At 34.8% G+C, this 13290-nt stretch overlaps 1 protein-coding gene across 2 annotated transcripts; it reads left to right on the forward strand.

Annotated features, from left to right (window-relative positions):
- Positions 1-2041: 2041 nt before the first annotated feature.
- Positions 2042-13290, forward strand: LOC149819640 (phosphatidate cytidylyltransferase 1-like). Of its 2 annotated transcripts, none has more exons than XM_089982266.1 (13): positions 2042-2104; positions 2768-2809; positions 3566-3695; positions 4237-4490; positions 4642-4793; positions 5164-5305; positions 6442-6598; positions 11292-11339; positions 11430-11513; positions 12086-12214; positions 12306-12362; positions 12726-12809; positions 12897-13290. In XM_089982266.1, the coding sequence occupies exons 3-13, from the start codon at positions 3606-3608 to the stop codon at positions 12999-13001; spliced, it is 1302 nt and encodes a 433-aa protein (XP_089838392.1). In that variant the 5' UTR covers positions 2042-2104; positions 2768-2809; positions 3566-3605; the 3' UTR covers positions 13002-13290. The 2 variants fall into 2 exon arrangements, with proteins under 2 accessions (XP_089838392.1, XP_089838391.1); XM_089982265.1 differs by lacking the exon at positions 2042-2104 and adding an exon at positions 2358-2570.

Consider the following 13290-nt stretch of genomic DNA (forward strand, 5'->3'; position numbering starts at 1 on the left):
AACCCACCTATAGTGATCAATATTCTCCCCTAGCCTTGTTATTGGCCTTATTTGATGTAGAACCTAGCCAGATCAAGAACTCATTTATCTCTTTTTCGGCTTTTTCCTATGCCAAAGCCTTCTAGAGGACGAATTTGCAGAAACCGTCCATCCTTTAGAGTCGAGTTTCTGACATGACACTTTTACAGGAGCACACCCATCTTTAGCTTGGACGACATTTATAACTCTCGGTTCACGATTATCTTCATTCCATTGATTTTGATTCTTGTTGGGATACTCATTCGCCCAAAGGTCACCATGACACATAACAATCATGACGATGATAGTTTCACCCCCCGTTATTATCCTTTTGTTGATTATTGTTTTGCCCATCTTATTGGTCATGATTCTGTTGGTTATCACCTTGCTTGTTCTCATTACCATCATTATGTCTATGGTCTTTCCTTCGGTTATCCCTTCAATTATTGTTGTTATAGTCATTGTTGAGTTGTTTACCTTGAAATATCGTATTGCGCCTATCGATCTCAGCAATAGCTAGCACCACAATGAGAGTTGAAAGGTCCCATAAATTGAGCTCTGTAGCAGTCAATTCTTGCAATTCGTGCATGAAGTTGAACAATCGGTCTGCATCACTCATGTCCTCGGTGTCTAACAACACCAAGGTGAAAGCCTTGACATAATCATGAATTTATCATGTCCGCTTCAATGCCAACATCTTGTTGTGGGCCGTTTTATCCTCATTCTTGACCAAAAAGTGGTCATGTAGTTTTCTATTGAGATCCTCCCACAACAAGCCTGCGTTTAACATTGCTTAAGTAATGTCTCAACCAAGGCATAATGTTTTCCACAAGATACATCATTGTGGTGCGCAAGTATCTGCATTATCCATGATACCTCCAACCTCGAGGTACCGGTCCATCAAGTAAATAAAATTCTCGAGATCTCTCGAGTTTTGAATGCCCTTATACTTCGCAGGCTCAAGCAATTTAATACGCGACCTATCCCCATATGCCACATTTCCTTCAACTGAGACAATCTTCAATCGTCGCTCTAACTGGTCGTTCTTCCATTTGACACCATCTATTTTTACCACTAGAATGTTGAACCTTTCTAGCAAATCATCCAATTTGGTAAAAAGAGCATCCACAAAGTCTCACTTTCCTCTACTATTGTCTTAATCTCGTGATCAAGCAGCAAAAGCAGTATTAGCACCGTTAATCAACTGCTTCACGTTGGTCACAATATTCTTCAGCTCAACAACATTGCGCACGAGAGTTGTCACACGGTCATCAACCATGAACTCTTTGAGAGAAACTTGATTTCTCGAAACGATCTCTTTTTACATAAGCATTGCCAATCCCAATATCGACAAAGCTATGATAGGAACTTGCCACGGACTAAAAGATAAGGATCCTGTGATGTGCCCGGTGTATCCCAACACCATAACAACCTTTTAAGCTTATAATGAAAATTAAGTTAATCATTACTCGTCAAGTAAACTAGTGTAGTCGCACAAGCATATACACACAATCACATAAAAAAGCAGAGAAGACAAAGAATGCGATAAATTTTATTAGTAAAGTTAACAAGTACAAAGAGTCCTCGAATTCACCTTCTACGCAGGGTTCTTAAGGCCATTACTAGCACTTAAAAGAAAGCAAAGAAGTATTTACATTATCCTAAACCATACCTATAAACTTATATCAGCTTAGTTTCAACTCATTGATAAGGTATGCACTAATCAGATAAAAATCCATACCAGCTGCTTCTATCCATTATCCATTGAATGATTAGATGAGCAAATTAATACTATAGTGACATAATATAAACCCACACGTCAACTCTTTATTTTATGATGGAGAGAGAAGGGGGTGTCAACCCGTTTCCACTAATATTAATATCCAGACCCGGATCAACGCAATTGTGTGTGTGTGAGCCTTGACTTTGAGTTTGCGACTAGTCTTTATTATTATTATTTTTTTAAGTGCTCCCTGAGCTTAGCTGGGCAAATTTTTGGTGGTTTGGATCTCTAGAATTTGTAGAGAAATAATGTGAGGGTCGCATTCTTCTTTTCAGAGACGTCGCAGCCAAGAAGAAAAGAAAGGTTCCAGTGGATTCCTGCACCAGTGTCCTTCTGCATTTAATGAATATTTTCGTCAATTAATTTATTTTTCTCCTTGCTGTAGAGAAAATATAAAAAAGACCTCTCTCTCTCTCTCTCTCTCTCTCTCTCTTGTTAAAAATAAAATAACAAACTGGGTATTTGTGCGTGCATACCTGCAGAGACAACCATAAAGTGGGAATTGATTCGAGTTCTTTATTCCCCTCTATTAGGATCTTATGGCCTTGATTTCTACTTGGGGGATTTCTGATTCGCGTTTACATATTGCGAGTACAGATGTTCCTTCGATTTCTTGCGTACCCAACTTGGAGGACGGGAATTTGGGGTCTTAGTTTTCTGGTTTTCCTCATTTGATTGCTGAATATTTTGGCAGGTTCATTGTTTTTGACCGTTTGTGTGAATTGGGTTTTCGAAATTCTTGATGGAAAGACAAGAAATTTTAATGACGGTGAATATGTGCATTGCTTCTCAGTTAATTATGTGTGCAAGTTGTTTTTCGTAGATACTGTATACCATTATTCTTTTTTTTTTTGTTTTTTGTTTTCATTGGATTGAGTCTCCCCCTTCCTCCTTTGTTGGTTATCTGGTTCAGTATATGTTTTAATAATTAAATCTGATATTTTCTTGCCTTTGTCTTTGGATCAGATTTCTCAGTGTTTGAAGGGAAGAGAGGTCTACTGGTGTCGAGTGAGTTTCCTCTTCATGGTTGTGTTTATGTTTCTTCTTAATTCATAGTCTTTTGTTATTATTTCAACAGGATTTAGGTCTTTTGTTAATGTTTTAGGCGATTTTTCTTCTCTTTTTTATGAAAAGCATGTATACAAAAGTTTCAGAAACACCCACGTTGATAAAAGCGTGTTTCCTTGTTCTTCTTTCACACCATAAGTTTTTTGTTAAGATTTTCTTGAAGTGAAATATGTTTTTACAAAGTGAAACTGTTCCTCCATTAAAGTCCTTGCTTGCATGTGAATAGTCTTTCTTCATGATTATATAATTATAGTTGCTGCTGCTGCTTATCTTCTAACTTTCGAATATTGTGATCTTGCTCTCTCTCTCTCTCGTCTTTACCGTCTGAATTTTATTGTTGGACCTGTTTCTGAAGGATCTGAAATCGGTATGTTCCAAACCCATGGGGTTTGAAAGAAAGGTTTTATGGTTTGCTTGTTTGATCATGACCACGTTCTCTGATCACAGAACATGTATTCAATCATGTTCTGCTTTCTTTTCTGGAATGATCTGTACCGTGGTGTACTGGTCCAATTGACCGTTATTGGTTATTTACAGCCATTCGAGGGTCCGATTAGTCTTTCTGTAAACCGTATTTATTCTTCTGATTGTAATTGCCGTTTCAATAATACTTTGTTAATTGTGGCTTTAAATACTGAACTTGTAAGACTTTTCTTCGCCTAATTGCATGAAGCACTTTGCTGTTTCTTAATCCAGTGATTTAGAGCTTGTGGCTATATATATTGGGGAAGGAATTATGTCAACTACACAAAGAGAGAATAGCTCAAGTAACCCTTCAACATCATATCCTTCCAGCCGGGTTCGGCATCGTAAGCGCACAAATGAGGTTTGATATGATACTTATGCATTTTGTTTCTGTATTTCCTGCAATTTTCTTTTCCTTCTGTAGCCTGGAGAAATTAAGGATATGAATTTGTAGTCATTATGTGTTTTTCTGTACTGCATTACACTTCAGTTCATCCATTCTTTTAACTTTGATTAGTTCTTTATCTGGACTGAATAATTTACACCATCACCTATTTTTAGTTCCTTTTGGATTTTCTCTCATTACTCTTACCATTTAGTAGGATTAACAATTCCAGGAACATTATCCATGTAATAATTGAGTTAATTGTGCTAGACTATTTTACAGTTAGGACATCATATCTGTGGATGTGCTACCTGTTATTTGGTATTAGATAAAAGGTCGCTGGTGCTGCCTGTTGTTTTGTAATAGAATTGTAAACCTTAATTAATTATATCTTTTGTATAGTCTGGATTTGCAGTCCATTTATTAATATTTACCTCATCAGTGATTGAAGTGGTAATGTTATCAGCAGTTCTTGTTTCAGTAGGATATAATGCTAATAGTCAGTTGCTGAATTCAGGTCCTCCATGAGGCAAGTAAAACAAATGGAACTCATTTGCTTGTTGATGATCAAAACAAGTATAAATCTATGCGAACACGCGCATGGTCAACTGTCTGGATGCTTGGAGGATTTGCTTTTATCATTTATATGGGGCATCTCTATATTTGGGCAATGATCATAGCTATCCAAATCTTTATGGTAAGGGAGGTTTTCAACTTAGCAAGAAAGGCTCATGAAGATCGACAACTTCCTGGATTTAGGCTTCTAAATTGGTAATCAGTCCATCTTCTGCATAAAATAGCCTTACCTTAAATATTATTATTATGATTATTTTGACATAGTCTATTTGTTCACCATCTGTTGGGAATGCTAAGATGCTTATTTTTCCCTCTCTCTTGTAATTATTGTCTGTTTCTTCTTCAGGCATTTCTTTTTCACAACAATGATATTTGTGTATGGCTACTTTCTCCGGAGGCAACTTGTGAGCATGGTACTCTCAGATGAATTCTTACATCGTCTTGTGAGCAGCCTTATCAAATATCAGCTGTTTATTTGCTATTTCTTGTACATCTCAGGCATGTTATTCTGATCCTTTGCATTGCTCCTGATCTTATGGGTGTGTGGCCAGAAAATTTTTGTGCCTTTATTTTTCTTTGTGTCTGTCTGTCTGCGTGTCCAAAATTTTATGATCAGTAGATGTTCATTAAGCTCAGTACTAATTTTAGATACAAGAGTATGTTGATAACTGGACACGTAGCATCTGAACATGCTTAATGCTCTGTTTACTTTTATATTTATCCTGCTTCTGATCGCAGTTCAGTGTTCCTTCACATCGTTTGGCTACTTTGATGGTTAAGTTTTCTCATTGGTTGTGATGCATACAGATGTCATTTCTTCTACTTATCTGTGGTTTACGTCATGATTGTTTCTCCATGATGTTTGCAGGCTTTGTATGGTTCATACTTACTCTAAAGAGGAAGATGTACAAATATCAATTTGGGCAATTTGCATGGACTCACATGATTCTTCTTGTTGTGTTCACACAATCTGCATTTACTGTAGCAAATATATTTGAAGGAATTTTCTGGTAATTCACTGTCTCAAGGTGCTATATATCTTATTCTTGTCATTTGGGGCCTCCTTTAGCAACTTTATTCTTGGATTTGTTTGTTGCTCTCAAGAATCTTTTCCAGTTTTATTTGAACCATTGAGTTTTTTTTACAGCATTGGTGCCTTTTATTGAGATGTTTTCAGTGGAATGTATGTATATGACATACTGTTGCACGATTGCATATCTAACAAAGTTGTTCAGCCACTATTTCTGTGCTTGCCATCTTTGGAATTTTTTTTACCTTGAGTCAAAACTATGGAAAATGAACTATCTTCTGGATTCCAGTTGCATTTCTTTCTGAACTTGCATATTTGTTTGAGGCACACCGGCCTCCTTTGGTTGATACATTTCTTCAAAACTTTTACGGGAAAAGTACTTATTTGTAATTAACTAATTCCTATTGCCCGAAAGGATAGTCACTTAGTGGCAAAAGCTGAATTAATAGAACTGGCGTATTGGTTAAATGGGTCTGTGGCATGCTTGAAGTTGGACAGTGTGCTTAAGCATGATCTTTTATCAAGCCCCGGAAATTTGCTTCTTTATGCTGGATAGATTTGAAAAAAGGTTAACAGTAACCGCTTTCAGGGCATAACCAGAATCAATACACTGCAAGCTGTAGACTACATGGATAGGATGTCTGTCCCTTGCATTTGATCTTGCAATCTGCGGAAATGAATAAACATTTTGCATTTGGTACTTCATCATATTATGATGATTGATGACTATATTATATTGTACCTGCCATATATCTATAATAAACTTGATTACCCTACAGACATATCTGATCTGGTGCCACAATTTTTACTGTGGATGGTAAAAAACTATTCTAACCATGGAGGACATTGATTTAAGGTCTGGTTGTGCACAGTAGTTTTTCTTTCTTTCTTACAGTTATGTCAATTGAGAGTGTTTTATACCCTTTTTTTAATTATTTGGTCTTTTAAGTAAATCGAGGACATTGTAGCTGGAAGTTCCTCAGAAGCATTGCTCCCTGACCAGTCCTGTTTGCGGGGCTGTTACTTTTTCTGCTGTCACAGTATCTATTTGCAGGTTGTTTTCATTGTTACTGTCAATGGTGTCACTGACCCCTTAAATGATAATTCTCTTTGCAGGTTTCTTCTGCCTGCATCACTTATTGTTATCAATGATATCGCTGCTTATGTTTTTGGGTTCTTTTTCGGCCGAACACCTTTAATCAAGCTATCTCCAAAGAAAACTTGGGAAGGTTTCATTGGAGCATCCGTGACAACCATTATATCAGCATTCTTGGTGAGCTTCTGCTGTTTAGCTCTTCATGATTGCTCACTTGGCTTAAAAATACTTAAGTTGATATGTCCCTCTTGTCATGAAATGGTACGGATCCCAATGCACTCCATAATGGTCTCCAAGAACATGAAACATTTTGATGAAAGATGAGAGCTAATAGGTTACATGAAAATGTGAATGAACAATTCTATTCATAATCGACAAAGGAAAAATTACATGAGTTCCTCAATACATAACTCTCAAAATACACATAAAATACCTAATACTATCCATCACTCTCTCACGTTACAAAGGCATACACTCATACCCTTTTATAGAGAAAAGGAGAGGAAGAAGTAGTGCAGAGAAGGAAAGGGAGCCAAAGGGAATTTCTAGCCGTTGGGAGTTAGTCAAATAGGTTTGACTAGGTCCCAACAACTAGAGTTTCTAGCCGTGTCAACCTGTTTGACTTAGTCCCCAATATGTATAATATGTATATACGCATATTTTGAGCATATAAGTATGTACTATACTATATACATAAGTATGTATATGTACAAAATGAACAATATATATATATATATATATATACATTACTCTTAACACCCCCTCAAATTTATAGTGACTCACTGTAAGTTTGCAAATATAAATAACACATTACACAAGATATCATCATTTGTCTTCATCAATTTCTTTTATTCATTGCTTTCATTTGGAGGTGCTTCATCATATGCTCCATTACTCGGGACATCTTTAATTATCATCAATTCTTAGAAACCTGTAAATTAGGACTAACAAAAACATCCAACTATACAAAAGTATATCCTAAGAAGATTTCAAATGATAATTATTATTAGCTATATATTATGGAGAGAGGATGGCCAAGCGCACATACAATATATAAAGTTAATTTAACATCATTTAACGTGAACAAATCATACGATAAACCTTTTATTACTTTTAATCATTCTTGAGAACATGCATTATTTAAAGTGAATACTCATATATTTATCACATAAAAGACATGGTCATTAAAGAAATAACTCGTAAAAGAGTTAAAAACACAAGACAGTTTTACAAATTGTCAAATACACACAATAGCCACTAGCATGTACATAAGAGATTTTACTAATGAAATACTTAGAAAAGTATGTAATTAAATATGCGGAATTATAAAAGAAAAGTGCAAAAGCATATACAAGTCCAAGCATGGACAATACAAAGACACAAAGGCACAATACATGCACAAAAGTGCACTATGAGACAATACAAAGAGCCAACAAAGGGCAACACATGCAAAAAATATATATTTGTTTATTGAATATATGCTTAGAAAAACATAACCTTATGCAAATTATGCAAGACAATTAATCACGGAATAACTCATGCAACTAAGGCATATACAATGCAAAATGCATGAAAATATTAAAACAACTATTTCTTATAAAAGAACAAATAGGTTTAGAAAAAATTACGAAGAGATTTTTAAAAATCTCATACATCATAATGAATGAATTTTGCAAATTAAAACACTAGTTTGACCATCACAAGTAATCACCTTACTAGACCTCCAAACCTCAAAAATCAAGTGTATCAGCGATTAGAACAAGAGCACAGACATGTTGCTACTAAAGGCTAAAGACACACACGAAGGTGTGTATAAACATTTCTTGCCTACATATAATGACAATCAAAATAAGTGTATCAACGACTAGAACAAGAACAGAATCGCAAAGCCAACAATGAACTAAAATCACACACGAAAGTGAGAATAAACATCTCTTGTCTACATATAATGACACTAAAAGAGCAAGTGTATCAACGACTAGATTCAAAATATAATCGCAATGCCAAAAATGGGCTAAAAACACACATGAAGGTGTGAACAAACATCTCTTGTCTACATGTAATAACACTTAGATAAGAGACATAAAAATGAGAAGACACTCAAGGTAAGAAAGCATGTAATGAAAACACACTAATGTTATCAATAAGAATATCAATTTTAACCATCTTTTGAAACACTATGGTTTCAAAAAATAGATAGCCATCACAAATAAACAGAGTTATAAGCATTCATAATAACAATGACTATACAACAAATGAGTGATACAACACTTTCAGATTCAGAGATCAAACAATTGTTCGTAGAGTCAAACCATAAGTTGACAATCTAAACTGACATAAAAAGAGTGTAGACAACTCACCCCAACAAATATCTCTGAATCAACAAATGCATATATGAATTCAGAGGCCAATCAACTATCAACAGATCTAAGACATGTGTCAACACGACACACATAAACTTTGATAATTGTAGATTGATAAGATGATTTAAGGTGCACCCATAACTCACCTCAATGGCTAACCCTGACCCAATAACAAGGCCAAGATAAATGATGCATCATATAAAATTCTGTGATGAACAATCCAAATGTTATAAAAAGACAATACATACTCACATAATTCATTTTCCAAATAGGTGAGTTCATATCAAATATTCGATTTGAAAAGATAAGTTTCAAATCCAATAAAGTTAGGTAAAAACCTTAGCATAAAAATTTGTTCCATCATATGTACAATAATATTTCAATTGATGCAATTTTATGCAATACATGATATCTTATGACAATTTTCACAAATTTTAACGAGTCATGCCCAATATAGGCACTCTACATAGAGAAAAGATCATAAGTTTACCAACAATAAACAAGTGCACTAATCACATCAGATAGAAAATATCAATAAGCCGCATTAAAGAAACAAAAACACATATGATAAGAGGTTAGAGCTAAATCATAAGTCTACTATGAGACAATTGAAAGCAAACATGTAGAAATTCGTAAAGACCTACATATAGAAATAACATACATAATGATCTCTAATCATGAACCCATATACGTCATACAACAAATATAAAATTTCTAAGAAAAATATCAAAGCGTAAAAGAGAAACTACTAGGAGTTGCAAGAGTGCACAAGTTCCCGAATCAATAAATCACCAATGGACAAGAAACACATGAATCCACTAAGGACTAAAGAAAAAGGTAAGATTTAACAATGCTCAAGAGGAAGCATAAGCACAATAATCCACCAAGAGAAACACATTTAATATTTTAAAGTATGCATTCGAGAAAAAGCCATGCTTAATACTCATAAAAATTACTTGAGGCATATACTATCTAAGGAAACAAAGTCCTCCAAAATATATACATCGAAACAACAAGAGTGGACACTCAAAGAGTTGCACCAAAACACCAAAGGAATACACAAGTGACAAAATGGGCTTACACACAAACACCCACTAAAGGGGCAAGAACATAAGGAATAAAATAATATTTTATTGATCAATTTATGCAAGAAGGCATATACCAAGAGATTTCACAAGTCATTAATTTTGAAAATAATTTTACTTAATAAGTTGTATAATGATAGAGCCATATCACTCACACGTACATGAAATAACACATTCATATGATGATAAAAAAGACCTCTATGAGAGCATAATATCTTGGTCTCATAATTAAAAAATAACCTAAAAAAATGTCACAATATATTAACAATCCCAAGGTAGTCCATGTATACACATACATTAAGGAACATTCAAACATGATATTTAATATTTTGCAAAATATGAACACATATAAGACTTTAAGAAATCACATATCTTTGCAAAAATATAGCTTTACAATATATATATTCATAATTCAAAAATATATATTTCATATATCAAAATATAACAATCTCTAAGTATTCTAATTTCAAAAGAAAACATGTAATATTAACATAACCCATTTAGAAAAACTACCTACCATACATATAAAGGTAGAAAGACAAAGATACATACTGGAATGCGAAATCCTTGAGTCCATACCATTCATAAATATGAATCCTTTCTAAGACCATGATGCCAAGGCTCTGATACCATGTCATGAAATGACACAGATTCCAATGCACTCCATAATGGTCTCCAAGAACATAAAATATTTTGATAAAAACATGAGAGATAAAAGGTTACATGAAAAAGTGAATGAACAATTTTATTCATAATAGACAAAGAAAAAAATACATAAGTTCCTCACTATATAACTCTCAAAACACATAAAATACCTAATACTAATCACTCTCTCACATTACAAAGGCACACACTCACACCCTTTTATAGAAAAAAGGAGAGGAGGAAGTAGTAGAGAGAAGGAGAGGGAGCCAAAGGGAGGAGCCTCAACGGCTAGAATTTCTAGCCGTTGGGACTAAGTCAACCTGTTTGACTTAGTCCCCAATATATATATATATATATATATATATATATACGTATACTTTGAGCATATACGTATATATTATACTATATACATAAGTATGTATATGCACAAAATGAACTACTTATATATATAAGAATACATTACTCTTAACACCTCTTTGTGGCATAGACATCTTGTAAAATGTAAAGCACAATCATATATGATATTGAAACAATGTGGATGTAGTGTGTGCTTTGCCACATTCCTCAGATACATCTGCGTTCACATACTTGCATGTGCTTTTACCCATCAAACTCTTGAATTCTTCATACATATTAAACTGCTTCAGTGATTATGTCTGTTGCCACTTCACAGACGGATGCTTAAGATGAAACACAATTGCATACTTGTGTCAAGCTGGGTAAAATGCATGATAAGGGATTCCTAATTATGTTAATGTTCTTCATGTTCTTGTGTAGTTAGCAAGTTTTCTGGGACATTTTCAATGGCTAACATGCCCAAGGAAAGTAAGTTTTCATCCAAGATGCCAATATATTATGATAATTTGAAAGTCTAAATGCTTATTGGGCTCTTAATCATGATAAGAACATTTGCAGGATTTATCTACAGGGTGGCTACGTTGTGATCCTGGTCCTTTGTTCAAACCTAAATGTTACTCTTTTGGGATGTTGCTTTCCTGGGTGAGTGATCAAAATTGGTTTGCTTGTTGGATTCACTAAAGAATGAGCTGTCTCTTTCTCTTCCTGTTCATGATTCACGAACTGATTCAAATTTTTGAGTGAAAGGGGGTGACATTTTAATCTTTATATGATTGCACAAAGTCTCGAGTTCTTAAATATGTTTTATGGTCTTTTTTCTTTTTCGGTTGAGCATCACCTCGAAAAGAAAATGTTTTTTTATGTTGCTGATTGGCTGGTAATTGAATTCTGAATCAATGATCTAAAATCTAGTTTGTTCTATAAGGTGCTGTTTATGTGGCATTTTTAGGCTATGAGACGTGTCCATGGCACTAATTTCCCATTTATTTGATTTCTGTTATGGATGGTGCTAATGGTTTGGACTCACTCGGTGTTTGTTATCTCCCCCTGCTTGTGGCTTTCTCGTTTGATAACATGTTATTGTTTGTGATAGTAGAACACTTGTCATCCTACCAATGTTCCATCAAATTGCTTGGCTGTGAACATAATTTTTTTTATGTAAGAACAGGCCTACCGCTGTATGCTTGAACATCTAACAGATTACTTATGTTCAGTTCCCTTGGAAAGAGATAACAGTATTGCCGGTGCAGTGGCATGCTTTAGCACTTGGTCTATTTGCATCAAGTATAGCACCTTTTGGAGGTTTTTTTGCAAGTGGGTTCAAAAGGGCATTTAAGATTAAGGTACCCCTTTTGCACGTCTGATTGAATGTTGTTATTAACTCTGTTTATAATTTTATGAATTCTTAATTAAATTTTATTATCTCTTGGTTAGGACTTTGGTGATAGTATTCCTGGGCATGGTGGAATTACTGACCGAATGGATTGTCAGGTGAGTCATTTAAGAGTTTACTGTTGATCTCTGTGTTGACACTGCTGCTAAATGCGAAAACTCCTGTTGTGAGTTCATGCATGAATGCTACGTCTGCATGCACAAAAGGTTTTATATAACTCATTCCGGTGGCATCTCAACTAGTGATGGCACTAATGAAGTAGAAAACAGTATGGGCATGGTGCTGTTTGGAATTTTCATATATCAGTCTGTTTTTGTTTTAAGAGCCCAAATGAATTATTTCATCGCCTTTTTAACATCATCCATGTTGATAATTTCATTCACAAGTTGCCCATGTAAAACAATTGTATTTCTGGTGTTATATTTTCTGAATCTTACCTTTTATTTTTCAACTTTTCACAGATGGTGATGGCTGTGTTTTCTTACATCTATTGCCAATCGTTCATTGTGCCACATAGCAATATGGTTGAGACGATTCTTCAACAAGTACGTACATCGGCATGCATTTTGTAGACAGCTCTTGATATTCATTGCTGTTTTCACAAACTCAGATCACTACTGTTGGTGCTTCAGATCTTGGGTAACCTTTCAATCGAGGATCAAATCGACCTATATAGACAGCTTGGAGACATTTTGCTGGCATCCCAACTCAATGACTCTTGCAGTTTACCTCTGTAGCACATATGCTTCTGTAGATATATTTTTATGCCCATGTCCAGTTTGCAACATTTATTCTCTCTGTTTTGAAAATTTTGCATTCCTATGGTATAGTCAGGGTTAGCAAATATTAACTCTCTCTCTGCCTCTTAACCCGATTGCCTTACTCTTTAGTGAGCACCAGCTGCTAGCAAGGATGACAATGGAGCAGGTTTGGATCCAAAATCTAATTCGGTGGATAATCTTTAGTTGGATCTGTTAAGCCATTTCTTGATCTAATTAGCTAAATGAATTGGATTTGATTCGGGGT

Source organism: Nuphar pumila, chromosome 12 (assembly GCF_984573655.1).
Source record: "Nuphar pumila chromosome 12, dmNupPumi1.hap1.1, whole genome shotgun sequence".
Classification (NCBI taxonomy): domain Eukaryota; kingdom Viridiplantae; phylum Streptophyta; class Magnoliopsida; order Nymphaeales; family Nymphaeaceae; genus Nuphar; species Nuphar pumila.